The sequence below is a fragment of the Danio rerio genome, chromosome 5, assembly GCF_052040795.2.
Source record: "Danio rerio strain M-AB ecotype USA chromosome 5, GRCz13ab, whole genome shotgun sequence".
In the NCBI taxonomy this organism is placed as follows: Eukaryota; Metazoa; Chordata; class Actinopteri; order Cypriniformes; family Danionidae; genus Danio; species Danio rerio.
In genome coordinates, this window is record NC_141025.1 from 38,726,869 (window position 1) to 38,743,948 (window position 17,080).

Genomic DNA, 17,080 nt, shown 5'->3' on the forward strand with positions numbered 1-17,080 from the left:
GAGTTCATCTCGGCAGTTCAAAACAGCTCATCAAGCTGGCTTTTTGAGGGAGATCATTTTGACTCCTAAACTAATTTTAGCTACTATTGGGCCTTAGAGATTATGCAAACCGTGGATGTGTTCTTGATCTCCGCCTTCCTTGGTGTGCGATTGATTCGTATCTTATATACGGAGAGGTCAGACAGTAAAGCATTATCCGAAATCACCACAAAGTTAGCAACATGAATGCACTGGAGGGTATATCCGCACCTTTACAATCGCATTTTAAAGACTTGGAGGACACCACACACCAGACAAGAAGATCCAGAGCGTCACGCCACATCTTTTCTCCAATCCTACAGCACCATTCAGTGTTTGTCCATGGCAAATAGAAAATATTTTAAAGATGTGGCATGCTGTGGTGGTGCTTCTCATTTGGTGTGTGGCAAGATGGAGAAGGTTGTTTGCCTGTTGATTAGGAAACTGTGTTCTTCTCTTATAGCCAACACTGTTGTTGTGTTAGGGTGTACATGCGAGCAGCATGACACATTTAAAACCCTGCCTACTGCAGCACGGGGCTGTTGGAGTGTTCGAAATCAGTATATCTCCACTCAGCTTTTTCAAACATCTTTTTGCCCTTAAACAAAGAACAAAAATAACCTTATCTGAAGTTTACTCGGGCCTTATAGTATGTCTTATAGTGTAATGTTAATTTGCAAAATGCATCACATCAGAACAGAACAGCAACATAGTCGATGAGTTGAATCCATTTTTCTCCACAACAGCTACATAAATGGATTCACTGACTGCTCAGAAACATTTTGGTGCAGTTTAGAAACTGTAACTTCTTCCTCTCCATTATTGCCCGACTACAGTTTAATTATGTAAGGATTTAACCTCATTGGTAATCCTTTAATCCTTTATTGGTTATTTATGAGATTTTCTTATTTTGTTGATTTCGGAGTGTCAGAATAACACTTTAAAATACTTATCATTCTTAAGGTTATTTATATTCTATAATTTGATTACATGTCCTATTACTCATACTATTAAATATTCTATTAGGTTAATGTTCAATTGAAAACTTTCAGTGAAAATCTAATAGACATTTAAGAGTAGCCCAAAACTAGACTAAACATTAAATAAACAGAAATTAATGGCTACACATATAAAGTCTGTCTAATCTGTCTATTTGAGGACTAGTTTAGTTTTGGGCTATTTTTAGATGTCTATTTAGATTTCCACTGACAGCCCAAGTTTACCCTTGTTTTAGCCAAGCTGTCTATTAGACGTCTATTAAACACAAAATTGTTTACTGGGATATATTGCATAGCCAAAAAAACATTGAAGTCAACTCCAAGTATTGCACGATAAGTCAACATATCGATTATTGTGACAGGCCTAAGCATATTCACCTTATTCTCCACCGACGAGCGGGCGCTGCCATTTGATTCTTTTTGGCTTGAGACTTCCGGTCTCATTCACTTCCATTCATTTTTTGACGTTAAAAACTGCTCGTTACGCTGCTTGATGTTGCAATTTGATATTTTCTTATTATATTATTCTACTTGGTCTGTATAGTCATGCAAACATTTGTTTGTAGAGCAAGTAGTTTGACCGTTTTCTGCCGTTTATTATTCCCTAGTCATTTCTCCCATATACGACTAAATCGGAAGTTCTAAGACAATCGCGAAAACAGGCGCACATCCGCATTTTAGAATAAGGTCAATAGGCTCCACCCTCTTCTTGCAACAGCTCATTTGCATTTAAAGTGAAACAAAATAACCGTTTTCCCTCATACCCAAATACAGGGAAAACTATAAGCTATTATTAATTATCTGTGAAGTAGTATGAGCTAACATTTCACAGACACATTGTAGGGGCTACATAGATTTGTATTACCTCTGGTGAAAAGGGATACTATTTTTCCTTTAATGCAACATTTTGCCTAAAGGTCTTATTAAAGTTTTTAAAAGAAAATGCTTCTGTATTCACCAGAAAGAGGCATCTATACTTGCTAGAATGTTAATATTTGTGTTTGTGTGGTATTTATGTGGGAGTGTTTATGTATGTTGACATATGGCACTGAACATGTACATGGGCTTCTAGTAAACACCCCCTCTTTTGTAAAATCTCTCTGATGTTTTTACGACTGTCATGTTGAACACAGCTGATAGTGATTACATATATAGTCTGTATATTTTTCCATGAAACTTGGGCTCAGTATTATCTTGGGCGTGTGCTTGTTGCTTTTGTTATTTTGTATCCCACAGATATAAAGAGGGACCCACTATGGGCTTTTGTCAAGAAACTGAATTAGGTTGAATTCTCTTTCGCCCCACCTTCAGTTTGACACTAATGGCCACTTTTATATTTTCCGTATGTTTGTGTTTAGAACAGCAAATTATGGTTGCTAACATGTAATTTAGTGGCAAGGTTTGTTGGTGTGTTTGTTAGTATCTTTGTTAGCAGATATCTGGTGTTGATGTGTTAGGTAATGTGTTAAGAGAGATGTTTGTTAGTCAAGTAATGTGCTGGAATTGAATTTCAGTTTACAATTATCAGAATGACACACAATCTTACACATTTTATACACCACCATTTGAAAGATGAGCAATGAGATTTGTTTGAAAGAAATTAATATTTACTTTTTAAAAAAATGACCAGCTTTTGAATATCCATGTCCGTGTTACAGTGCGTGTTAGGTAGTGTTTTACTGATGACCATAATCATGAGCACCAACCACCAATTACATGTCTGAGCAATTCTGCTTAATTGAGGTTATGATATATTTGTTATATACTTTTTAAGCTTGAACTTTCAAACTCATTTTCTCAGATAGGTGTGAAGTGTTTTCTCATTAAAAATAATTGCATTATTTAAGATCAAATGGTGTTTACTGATTTGATGAAAGGCAGGTCAGTGGTTGCATATATTTAAAAAGAAATTACAAGAATTTGGTGAAATCAAATCAATCCTCTTTACACTTTGTTATGTATAAACATGTCTTTCGTTGACCACACTCACCTGTAGGTGTTGAAGCTTATCTGAACTGAATAACCCTGCGGCTGAGGCATTTGTGACAAATGTTGGCTGGTGTGAAAGCGATTTGTGAGGAGGTGGCTGACTTTGAAAGCACTGTTGTTTTATTAATGAGCTCGTTTCTTAGTTTTATCATGCATACATACTGTGTGTTATATTTGATATGTAATTAAAAATAAATTCATAATTGTATAAATATCTATAAATATATCATTGGGTAATGTTTATGTCATGCGTCTTTCTGCCAGGGAGAGCCAGTTCTCAGTCTGTATGTGTCTGAGCTTGCTGGCCTTTGAGCCAGGGTATCTGAGGAATGTTAACATTTCTTTGCTTCTTCGCCACTGTACCAATGGTACTGTACCACTGCACACATGTACATTTATATCATTATGAAGAATTTTTATGGGCAAAATGGTTTTTATAATTATTTAATCATTTTTTTCTTTTCTCTTAACCCTACCCCAATCCAACATAACGCTTACAGAAATCATCTTAGAGCATTTTTACATTTAAAAGAAACAACAACAACATACGTTTATAAACTGATTTACTTGTGAGGCTTGACAATATGGCCCATCACCGTCAAAAAAATCTATTTAGCTATTCATGCCCGGCATTAAGAATCTTTTGTAATTTCAATTACAAGTGGACAACTCTAAATTACACCATCATGCAGGTGTAAATGGGATCTGAAACAAAAAGCTGTTGCTCTATGTAACATTTTTACAAGAGTCTTCTTTTGCGTTGATATGTAAATTGTAAGATTGCTTTGCAATATTAGATTAAAAGGCCTACATACGCCATTCATAGACCCTCCCCTCAGAGATATCACGGTTTCTACAGGTAACTTAAAATTATAGGCCTTTTTATATATCTTTTTACATGTTTGACATGTTATACATGACCACTGGAGCCGCATGGTGGCACATGGCCTCACAGCTAGAAGGTCGCTGGTTTGAGCCCCGGCTGGGTCAGTTGGCATTTCTGTGTGGAGTTTGCATGTTCTCCCCGTGTTTGTGTGGGTTTCCTCCGGCTCCGGGTGCTCTGGTTTCCCCTACAAGTCTAAAAGACATGCGCTATAGGTGAACTGGGTAAGCTAAATTGTCCATAGTGTATGTCCTGGTCCTTCAGGTTGGGGGTTGAGCTTTGGGCTAACGACCCACCTCGTAAAATTTATAATTATTTTTTATTGGTTTGCACCTTCTATTGAGATGGGACAGTGTAGGTTACGGACAGGAAAGGACTGGGAGCAAAAGATGGGAAAGGTCAGCAAAGGACCGTGAGCACCATTGAGCTATATGTCTGCATGCTAAACCACTAGGCTATTGGTGCTAACACCTCATAAAAATTAGATGTTACGAAACACCAGTAGGGTGGGGCTAAATATCAATTTCGATATAAACGGCCCAGCGAGTTGGTAAGCGTACATTACCCATGACTAAAATGTCAATTTCCCAAGTTGTGAATTGTAACCACTGAGTTTCAAGATGATGCAACAATGAAACTGTTATAATATTAGCTCAGGAGATAGCTTCACATTTATTTGATGGTATTTCAAAATATCAAATGCCATTAGTCTGGAAAGAAATAGTCAAACTTTAATCTCTCTGAAGGTAAAAGTTAAAGTTCTTTAAATTCAAATACGAGAGAAATTACAGTTTAGTATCGGACAACTCCAAATTTTAAACTAGCTGGTTTTGTCCTTTCAACAAGAGAAAAATTTGACTATTTTAGAATTACGAAATAGGGCAGCATGATGGTTCTGTGGTTAGCACTGTGGCCTCACAGCAAAAAGGTTGCTGGTTTAAGTTCCATTGTAACAAATAAAATACCTTTCTTTTAACACTACAGAATCCTCCATTGTGGCCATCAACAGGCTGCAACCATCTTCTAAATTCTTCATCTTTCATTTTTTTTCTTTCAATTCTTCATGTCTGACATTTTCCAAAAAGCTAACGTCACAGAAATTTAGTTTTAATGACACTCAGTGATAATGAATGAAAAAAAAATGTCATAAAGGTTACATTCATACTTTTTTTTCTTCATAATGAACAAAATAAAATGTAATGCCTGAAGGAGTAAATGTAATGCTGTTTAATGGCATTTAATTTTCTCAAAAACTGTGTATTAACTTTTAATGCTGTTCACTTCCCATGCAGAAACATTAGAAATGAGAAAAAATGACTGAAAGTAAGACAAAAAAAAAAAAATACAAATTAAAACACCAGGTGTAAACAGAAATATGTCTCAAACGCATTTAATACCAGGTGTTAACAAAGCCTCTGTGGGGACATTTGGTCCTCATAATGTACTGTACGTTAAACAAGTTTACACACCCCTAATGGTGGAGTTCCTGCCCAGCCGCTGGTTCATTCTAGGAAAATGGCTTTTTTGGCACCCAAAACACATGTGAATGTTTTAAACAGTCTCATTTTTTCCCTTTCCACTATCTGTCATTTACTTCTGTTTTCTTTTTCCTTTCTTCCAAACCTCAGAAACCATTGTACCTAGTTGTTTTCTTTGTTTTGTAAAATACTTTATGGCCAGGATAGTTTACTGGACGTCTGTTTTAAAAGAAAGTATTAGCACTAAGTGAGTCTGTGCATGTGGGTTGATATGTCTGTATGTGGTTTCAGAAAGTTAGAGCACATAAATTTCTTAATACCTCTTCTTGCGAAAGATACATTTTTGGGGTTGATGACTTTTTTGTGTGCACGAAATGAGATAAACAGTAACAAACAGAGATTAAAAGCTCGCTGATAACCACATTGTGCTAAGAGTTTTAGGTTTGTTTTGTAGCATTCTTGTTGGTTTTGATCTATTTAAGTCGTAAAGCTTCTTTCTTAGGAAATCTAGTGTTAATGCCATTAACTTATATGAAGATAAAAAAAAGATATTCAAAATATGAATATTGAAACACAAAAGAGCCTCACAGCAAGAAGGTCACTGGTTCGAGCCTCGGCTCGGTCAGTTTATGCTGGATCTGTTCACTAAAGTAGACTTTATTCACAGGCGCGCGCCCGCACGCCCTCTCTGTGGTACCAGCTGACGGTCAGCTCACCTGACGAGTGATTTTGCGGTCGCAAATACATCATTACATGAAGACCTAATGCCCCAGTAAAGCGAAGGGGACTCTATACTGTCAGTGAGTGCCGTCTTTCAAATGAGGCATTAAACTGAGGTCCTGACTCTGACTTTTTTTAAAAGAGTAGGGGTGTAACCCCGGTGTCCTGGCCAAATTCCCACCATTGGCCCTTACCCAACACAGCATTCCAATCATCCCCATCCACTGATTTGGCTTAATCACTGTCTCTCAACTCCACCAACAGCTGGTGTGTGGTGAGTGCACTGGCGCCATTGTCCTGTGGCTGCCGTTGCATCATCCAAGTGGATGCTGCACACTGGTGGTGGTGTGGAGAGACCCCCCTCATGATTGTGAAGCGCTTTGGATGTATGGCCATACCCAATAAATGCCGCTATATACACACATTACATAACATTACATGATCTGTAAATAGTGCAGGTATTTGTCGGAATGGTACTTTATCTTTGTTATGACATCTTAGCATTACCAAGACAACAAAACCTGTCAGTGTCTTTGTCACAACAACTTGAAATTACATTGCCAAGACAGCATAACTTGTCTTAAATCTGTCATATACGTGATTGTTGATTGTTGAAACATGTTTTATTAGCTAAAGTAACCCACCAAAAGCATCTATACCTGCAATATATTATCATACATCAGCCCAAGAGTTTACTAGTATGACAACCAGAACATATATAATAAAAATACATTATTTTTTTGTTTTTTAGGGATGTTTTAAGAACATAATCAGCTTTTTTTTTCTCCATGTGTGTCTCAGATTAGAGCACTTCACCTGACATGAACCCTGCTGTAGTGAAGCTGATTTATCCCACTGCTGTGGCAGCTTTATAGGTTCAGCTGCCTGCTTTTTATACTGAGGTGTGAGAAAGCTGGTTTGAAGCTTTCAGCATCTTACTGTAAATACATAGTGATTTTCAGGCAGGCCGTGGATTAGACGAGCACAGCAGACACACCCCCGACAAACCCACAGAAAATCATCACACACTCTGTCCAATCATACAAACCCCACCCATTAACACACACACACACACACACACACACACACACACACACATACATACTGGTCTGCTGAATCCATTATCATTCGCTTTGGCTCAGACAAAGAGTAAGAAATGTATTTGACATTCCTCAGAAATCATAAGCACACAATAAGTTATACAATTTATAGAGGTTTTGTCAGAGTTACAGCCCTTCTGAGATTACATTAAATAATACATAAGAAAAAAGAGGCAGATTTAGACAGTGAGAATAAATTTCAGGTATAAGAGAGCATGATATACTAAAAAAAGGCCCAGATGCCTTGGGAACTAAATGCTGCTGGGAAAAGTCGCATGTATGTGTGTGAGTTAGTGGCGTAGTGAAGTCTAAAGCTGTATTTTCGAAACCTCTGTCTGTCTGGAATACTGCAATTAACTCAGCAAGCACAGACACACTGAAACATTCCCACACACACACACACACACATACATACATGCAAATCTATGTCAACTTATGAAATCTTAAGCAAGAATATTTTTGTTAGGTGTAAAAGGCTAGTAATGTCTCAGTAAAAGCCAGTTTGCCTTACGGTGCACAATCATTTTTCATGTAAATTTATGATGGAATTCTGATAAACATTTTAGAAATAGTAACAAATTACACTTTACTTTACTTTACTTTACTAAGAGAAGTGCTATAATAACATTACAAAAAATTCCTTTACATTTGTTTGATGGTTAGATGAAGTTTGATGATTTTTTTTTCAGTGGGTACTCTTAAAAACAAAGGTTTCAAATGGAGCTTTTTGCAGTAATGCCAAGGAAACAGGCTAATTTCTGATTTACTTTCAGTTAACATTTCTTTTATTCATTCATTCATTTTCTTGTCGGCTTAGTCCCTTTATTAATTCGGGGTCGCCACAGCGGAATAAACCGCCAATTTATCCAGCAAGTTTTTACGCAGCGGATGCCCTTCCAGCCGCAACCCATCTCTGGGAAACATCCACATACACATTCACACACACACTCATACACTACGGACATTTTAGCCTACCCAATTCACCTGCTTTTTATACTGAGGACATACAGCATGTCTTTGGACTGTGGGGAAAACTGGAGCACCCGGAGGAAACCCACGCAAACGCAGGGAGAACATGCAAACTCCACACAAAACCGCCAACTGAGCCGAGGCTCGAACCAGCGACCTTCTTGCTGTGAGGCGACAGCACTACCTACTGCTTCGCCCTTTGAACATTTCTCTCTATATATATATATTTCCTTTTCTTGTTTTTTTAGAAAACAGTTCAGAACAAAACAAACAAACAAAAAAAGACATACAAGTGTCAAAGGTCACCGAATACAGTCTTATTTACATTCATATTTAGGGTTGATAAAATGTTGCCATATAAAATTTTGTTAAGGTTTTCATATCAAAGATCAACAGACTCTATATCTAAATAAAAGCACAACAATAAAATGAAAACATTACAATTCTTCTCAACCATTTACCCCAGTATGCTGAAATTTTATCGGTTTGTTGTCTGTATGTTGTCTTGTTGTCTGTCTAATATGTCAGTACTTCCATATCATACACCTCTTTTACAATATCATGCCATTCACCTACAGATGGAGGATCTTCCTTGAGCCATTTCTTTGTAATGGCCTTTTTACTAGTTTTAGTAGCGTATTAAGAAGAAATAGATAATTTTTTGGTATTTTTTAAGAGTAAATTCCCAGGTAGATAGTTTTAAAATTACATTCCAGATTCAATCCCATTGTTGCATTTATCTCTTAATTCAAATCTTGCCAATAGGTGTGTATAATATTACAATCCCAAACTATGTGGAAATGATCAGCCAATACATTTCCAGATTTTCTCCAGAATTCACCATTTTCTTGATCGCTAGTTTGAAAGTATTTTATTTTAGGTGTCATAAAGAACTCAAATTAAATTAAATTTTTTCCAAATAAATTCCCTCCATGAATCTGAATTAATTGTGATCATCTGTGTTTCTTAAATAGCTACCTATTCCTCATTTTCAGAGAACATTTCTTGAAAGAAATTACACTTTTTTAGTGTAACGAATGTGTATGTAGTCTAGTAAAGATTTTGTGGATATTAAAGGTTCTTCATGGGGCATAAACACCAATAACAAACCTTTATTTTTGGGCATTAAATATTTTTTTTGCACACAAAAAATAGAACAAAAAAACATTATCATTCAATATGTCTCTGCTATGATTAATAATCCATTAGAAAGAAAATATATGAAGGAAAAAAACAAAAACAAATAAATGAAGTTTCTAAACATGTTATTTCCTTCTCTTATGGTTTTGGTTTTATATAGAAAGTTTGACTTGTTTGTTTACATCTGTCTCATAAAATCTCAAAGTCATCCTATTTTTGTGTGAAGTCAGAATGGCTTTGTGTGAGAGTGTGTGTGGGTGTGTGTGGGTGGTAGTCATGCGCATGCAGACAGACTCTGGCCAGCTGTAATTGTTTCCGTGTGTTGTTCTCATCAAGCTACAAGAGAAACGAGCCACAGTTCAACCCTGCCAGCCTCATCACATGCCTTTGTGCTCCTCTGAAGCTCCACTGGTTAAATAGAATCAAAAGTCTGACAGTGTATTTGTATTATTTCCAGTCTCCCGACATGCTTTTTGGCTCAATCATGACTTGTGTTTCATGCCTAAACAGAAAAGGTAGATGTGCCAAATACTAGTCAAAAAATGACTAAAAAGGCAAATAATTCCAGGAGATTTTGTTGAAGCAAAAAATATATAAGAAAAAAATGGAAAAAGATCTGCATTTGTTTGGATTATCCTATTATTTAGAGGTAAAAAAAATAAGTAGAAATTTGCGAAGTGCAATTTTTTGGGGGGTATGAACCATTCCTGCAACAACACTGCAACCCTCATTACATTACATGTGGTCATTCAGCCACACTTTTGTCTAAAGCTACTTACAAATGAAATTAAATAATTTACTAACTGTAATACACCTAATATCACAAAGATACAAAAAATCTTTCAACATAATACATGAACATATATTGAATATTTAATTACAAAAATACATTTATAAATATCTAAAATATATCATATAATATCTTCACTTTCATGGTTATCAAATCACTCTGCCACCATTTTTGCTGTGTGTATTAGGGCATTACCATCCTGATACTGTACATGATACTGCTGTCAGGGTACTATGGATTGAACCACTGGATGCACATAGTCCTCCAGAATGATTCAGTAGTCCTTGGCAGTGATGCGCTCATCTAGCACAAGTATTTGGCCTAGGAAATACTATGATATTGCAATCCAAACCATCACTGACCCCAAACCATCACTGACCCACTCCCATGCTTCACTCCGGGCATGCAAAAGTCTGGGTGGTACACATTTTTGGGGCTTCTCCACACCATAACTCTCCCAGATGTGGGAAAGTGAAGGTGGACTCATTGTTCCCATTGTGCACAGCCTAAGATTATCACAGCTGGGACCATTGAAACTATCATTTGGCGTTGGCGTGAGTGACCAAAGGTTTGGCTATAGCAGCTCGGCAAAGTATATTGAAACCATGGAGCCTTCAACAAACAGTTTTGGTAGAAACAGGAGAGTTGAGGTGCACATCTAATTCTGCAGTGAGTTGGGCAGCTGTAGTTATGTTTTTTTGGATTCAGTCTGCATTAGCACCCGGACATCATTTGCATCCTCAGTTTGTCCTGTTGGATGTGGTTCATCCTTCTTGGTGGTATGCTGACATTACTCTGAATACTGCGGCTCTTGATACATCACAAAGACTTGCCGCCATCAAATCTCCACCAACAATTTTCAACACTGATATATATTACCTATAATGTTGTGTGCATTGCAATTTTTTAAGCAAAACTGTGCTATTATTACTCTGTTAATGAAACCTAACCTTCACACTCTGCTCTTACTGGTGGAATGAAGTTTTGGCAGGTCAAATTTTGCCATGAAACTCTAAATTGGCCAGTGTTTCAGTTTCATTGTCCAAGCCCTGTGTGTTTGTTTGTGTGTGTGTGTGTGTGTGTGTGTGTGTGTGTGTGTGTGTGTGTGTGTGTGTGTGTGTGTGTGTGTGTGTGTGTGTGTGTGTGTGTGTGTGTGTGTGTGTGTGTGTGTGTGTGTTGTGTGTGTGTGTGTAGTATACAGGGTTTCACTTCTTTGCATTGTAATTTTCCTCAACTTTTAAATCCATCACTTTGAGAACTCTACACTCTGTTCTTTAAATACCATGCTTTCTGTCGAAGTTGTCAGTCAGTTTTAAATTCTTTTAAAAAAAAAAGATTTTAGATTTCATGTCATCTCCTACCTTTCCTTCAAATGTTGAATAATTTATAAGTAGCTCTTCGTGGGCCAGAACAAAATAACAAACAGACAGTGGATTTTTCCCTCTGAAACCACCATGAGCTGGTATTGAATAATGATGTTACTTGTGCCAGTGTTCCAGAATAATCTGGTTAAGCCTTGCTTGATGCTTCAACCCACATAAGTGGATCTAACCAAACCACAGTCTGACACATCAAGATAGAAAGCACATAGTCTGAATCCATGTTTAAATGAGGTCTTACACTTTTACGACTGCAAAATAAAAATCAAAAAATCAAATGCAGTTTGCAAAAGCTTTTGCACACTTAAAGTTTGGTCTGTTTATTTTTGTAACAAAAATGAAAGCATTTCCAACTATTTTATTCTTAGTAGATGATGTAATTGTCATCAGGTTTTAATTATAGTGTTTATGTGTGTCATATGTATGTTTGATAAATAAAATTAAACTACGCAATATGTAAATGAGGAATATTTAATAATGTTCCATCTAATTATTATCATTAACTTAAATTATGGTCACCGGACCTCAAGAGCTTGATCAGGTTATTTATCAGGTTTTTGCCCCTAAAAACTTCTTTTATAGGGCTAATTTCTCACACATATCATCCTAATCCTCAATTAATTCCAAAATATTATTTTAGAGCAAGTGACAGAGGCTTGAGACCTGGAGCAGTGATATGAGAGAGATTAAATAACTGAATTGCCTAAATCTGCATTTCTCTTAAAAGTGTTCAGCAATATTGAAACCGTAATATTAACTGCTTTAAGAACACTGAAGCTATCACCTTGCTGCTCAGAAATGTCAGGGAGCTTTTCAATTACAAGACTATTTTATTGATAAAATTCTGGGTCAATATGTATCTCTTCAGACATGTATGGGAGAGAGATTTCTGTAGATTATGAAATGTGTTGAAGACAAAAAAAAACATGGAAATAATTGATAATTTTCAATTGATTGTTTAATATTATTGTTCATTTTATATATGTTCGGGCTTTTCATAAAGTGTTTTTCAGTCTAGTGGAAAGAAAACATCCTAAATATACATCATTTATTGCACTTCCGTGTAAAGCTGCCGTCACACTGGGCTTTTCCTCCCATAGACTTTCATTCATATGCACGTGAATGCGTCAGACCGGAAACGCAGGGTCATGCGCCAAGTTTCGCAGGTTGCTTCGGTTCAAAGTTCAAGCTTGGTAAACTCTGACCTGCAAAATCGCATCATTTTAATGCGTGAGACCAATCGAGTATCAAACATGAAATCTCTGGACAGAAATTTAGAACATGGAGAAATCGCTCGCTTTTTAAATGTCTAATCATCTTGTTTAATCCCGTCCCTTTTCGCAGCGCCGCTCGACAGAATTTCACACACACACACAAACTTAAGCTTAAGTCACCACCTGAATTTAACTAAGTGAAAAGGTTACGGCCTCTCATTGGATAATTACTGCATGAATGATTATGTTTCAGCTGGTAACAAGTTAATTATCACTAACTGATGCATAGAGCAGCTTCTTGTTCTCCTTTTCTTAAACAACCATGTCAGAAGAGAGACATCATGTGGTAGTGGAAAGGTTGTTCATGACTTTCAGAAGGGTTAAATTATTGCCATGCTTGAATCAAATAAACATCTAAGGAGATGCCAGTTGGTCAGATCTAGGTTCTGCACTGTTATGTGGCCAAAGAATGATGTCAGCTGACCTGAATATACCTAAATATATTGAATGACCAGGCTCATTAATCAATCTATTTTTTTCTTCCCTGATGGCACGAGGGTTCATTCCCAGGATCCATCTGCCTTAGATTGTAGAAGAAAGAGCACGAGATATATATTTTTTTACACATGGATTGGCCACTACAGGGTCCAGACTTTAACCCTATTGAAAATCTTTGGGTTGTGCTGAAAAAGATCTTGCATAGAGGTCCAACTCTCTCAACATCAGCACAAGATTCTGACAAATAATTAATGCAATTCTAGACAAAAATATGAAGTGTTGTATAAGCACATTGAAACTGAATTTGTACCATAATCAAAGCTAATGGAGCTCCAATTAAATATTAATGTGTGTGACTTTTTAGGCAAGTTTATTAAATGTATACAATTTATAAATATTGTCAAACCATTATGTTGCATGTCTAATCAGTGATCTCTGTGTGTGTGTGTGTGTGTGTGTGTGTGTGTGTGTGTGTGTGTGTGTGTGTGTGTGTGTGTGTGTGTGTGTCTGCAGTGGTGTGTCCTCTGACCTGTATGAATGGAGGAGTGTGCAGTACCCGCACACACTGTCTCTGTCCACCAGGCTTCACAGGACGCCTCTGCCAGTACCCACTTCGAACTCAAGCTACTCGTGGCAACAAGCAGCCTGTGTACACTGTGCAGGTGACAGCTCTTTCACATTAAGAAATCAAATACAGTCTCATGCAGGAGTACGAATATTCTGAATGCATAAGGGTTTTGTTAGAACCTGATGTTGTGAGATCAGTAGACGACAGAATAAATGTATCTGTCCAGGTGGTGCCAGGTGAGTCTCAGAGTCTGTCTGAGTCTATCGGTGCAGGTGGACGACAGCAGATGACACAAACACACTCTGTGTTCACTCTGCAAGGCACTGGACATCACTCTTCTGAAGGTAACTGGTGCACAGGACATCTAACCCATATCCCAACCAGATATTTGTTATTTTTCATTAAAACAGAGATCAAAAATGACTAAATTCAGAATATTATGTGACTTCTAAAACATTTTGTGAGAGAATTTAGTCTTTATAGGGATAACAACAATCTAAAGCAGGGGTGTCAAACTCAATTCCTGGAAGGCCACAGCCCTGCAGAGGTTAGTTCCAGCTCTGCTTCAACACACTTATCTGTAGGTATCAAATGTACCTAAAGCACTCAATTAGTTGTGTTTAATTAGGATTGGAACTACATTGTGCAGAACTGTGGCTCTCCAGGAACTGGAGTTTGACACCTGTGATCTAAAGCATTTGAGGAGAATGATAAACAATAACAAAACCAATTGTTAAATGTTGATATAGGTGTTAACTATAATGAGCAAACCTTAACATTTTTATTAAAATAAGTCATGAATTATATGTAAAAATTGCTATAATGTTATTAAAGTATGTACCAATGTTGTATATAAATTTAAAGACAGTCCCTAAATATAAAAAGTCTAACGTAAAACCAGCTTTTTGCAAGTGAAAGGCTGTACTTTCAAATGTTCATTTTCATTTTGTCTTGGTTAGACTACAAAAAATTAAAACAAAAATGTCTGTAGAATGTGAATGAAACATACAATTACAAAAATGTTTGGGATGTCTCTAGACCCTCTGCCCACAAGATGTAACAATACACAAAACTGGATTTACATGAGATGAGATTTTTACAGTTTGGATGCAAAAACCTAGAAGTGCCGTCAGATATTTCAATCGAAAATGAGCATTATTCTCAGCCCCGTTTGTTATTGTTGAGTTATTTAAATTTGAAGATTATGTAAAGGACTTATTCTTTGCCATAAAAGTGAAATCACTGAGCCTACACACAGGAGCCTGAAAAAAATGCTACATTTCAGACGGCACTTAGAGGTTTTTGCATCTGAACTCTTCATATAGTGTTTTAAAGGAATCTTCAGTGACAAAATATGTATCTGGTAAAATAATCTGCAGGTGCATTTTGACATGTTTTACTAGTCATCTCGAAATCTTAATTGTCACTTCCATTCTACTTTCTGAGTGTGAATTATCATTTTCAATCAAGTCAGAACAATATATGAGCACTGTAAAAGGTTTTACCTCTAACTACCCTCTAAATAAGCAAAAGTGTAATGTAAACTTGCCAGTTGCATCTATGCTTTGAGATATTTTTACTTTACCAAAAAAGACACCTTTTAATATCACAATCTTGAGATCTCATCACACCCATACCAAAAAAAAAAAAAAATTTAAATAAATATATATATATATATATATATATATATATATATATATATATAAAGAAAACTGAAAATATAAAATAAAGCTAATTCAAGGTGTCCACGGGGTCTTAAAAGTATTAAAGTTGATAAATTAATGTAGAGAAATTTAGGCCCTTAAAAAATCGTAAATGCTATTTTGCAAGGTAATAAATGTTATATCATATTTGAATTTGCAATGTATAGTTGTATGCTAAAGTTTGCCTGAATTAAATCTGGAATATCAGGATATTGTGTAGTTTATGAAATCAATAAAATCCTGCTGTATTTGACATCATGCTGCCATGTTTAATGCAGTAACCAAGGCAACACCATTATTTCTGCAGCTCTATAGGCGCCAACCTGCTGAATTAGCAACAGTAGATTCAAGAGATTTTTTTTTCATGTTTTAGTTTCAAATTAGTTTTTAACAGTAATATTTAGTAAATATAGTGTAAGTTAAAATCTCACCAGTGTTTCTAGTTGAAATCCAAAGTGGTTATAAAGTCTGAAAATAGGATTAAAAAAGGTCTTAAAAGGTATTGAATTTCACTCTTTGATTCCTGTATATAATCTGTTATTTAAAATATTAATAATTTACTCTCTTGTAAAAACATAAAAAAAAAATATATATAAATTTTGCCTGCAATTCATTTAAAAGCAGTTTTTTTTAAAAACAAGATTGTTCTCTTTTCTTATTCAAATTTCCAGTGCAGTTCAATGTTCGTGTTGTTCACACGCCAGACACATCAGTTGTCATTCATCCTCTGGACCAATCAGAGAACAAGCCTCACAGTACCAAAACTGTGGCCCGCCTCCCTCCACCGACTCATAAACCCAAGGGGAGGTGCTTCCAGGAGACCACGCCCAAACAGGCTGTGAGTGACTGATGATACAGAAATTAACAACATTTGCCTCTTGATAATATCCTCTGACGCTCTCTCTCTCTATTTCTCTCTCCTTTTTTAGTGTAGTAGTAATCCCCTTCCTGGTCTGACAAATCAAGAAGACTGCTGTGGCAGTGTGGGTAATTCCTGGGGCCAAAATAAATGCTACAAATGCCCTTTACTACCATGTAAGTGGAATTATTTTCTATTATATAAAATGGATTTTGATCTGGAGTTGGACTTTAGGGTCTCTGCCATAAGATCAAAGTGTGTTACCAGCCAAAAACAACCCCATTGGTTAAAAATAACAGCTCAAGTCACAAATCCTACTGCTTTAGACTTTTTGTCCTTATAAATTCACCCTGTCATAGTTTGATGCATGGGAATGTGTCAGCACAGTCTTGGAGCTACATTTCAAAATGAGCTTGAAGAGAACTGCCTTTTTCCACTCCTGTTTTTCTCTTTGTAACCCATTTCAGCGCTCAGTCAGGCAGTGATTGTGTGCTGAGGAACGGATGTGTGTTAGCGTTTGCGTTCGAGTGTGTGTGAACGTCTGCGAGTGTCTTCGTGCCTCAGCAACATCACCATATTTTCCTATGACACACCCTTTGCAGTAAAAGGAGACAAAAGTGAGGGATGGAAAAAAGGAGGAAGAAATGTTGGCTTTGGCAAAAGGCTTTCTGGAAAGTCACTCTGTCTCTGTTCTCACATGTTCTTATGCTGAAGAGAAAATATCAGCTTCAGAGAAATGTTCCCACAGCGGCCCTTTTCTCTCTCCTTCTTACA

The 17,080-nt window shown here is 36.6% G+C and overlaps 1 protein-coding gene across 4 annotated transcripts in view; it reads left to right on the plus strand.

The window, feature by feature from the left end:
• Nucleotides 1–17,080, plus strand: part of ltbp3 (latent transforming growth factor beta binding protein 3) — a 67,487-nt gene that overhangs the window by 18,932 nt on the left and 31,475 nt on the right. For all 4 annotated transcript variants that reach the window (XM_087252367.1, XM_087252368.1, XM_087252366.1 and 1 more), the window contains 4 exon segments: nucleotides 13,690–13,838; nucleotides 13,971–14,088; nucleotides 16,119–16,285; nucleotides 16,377–16,482. In XM_087252367.1, the coding sequence (XP_087108493.1) occupies nucleotides 13,690–13,838; nucleotides 13,971–14,088; nucleotides 16,119–16,285; nucleotides 16,377–16,482 (540 nt within the window).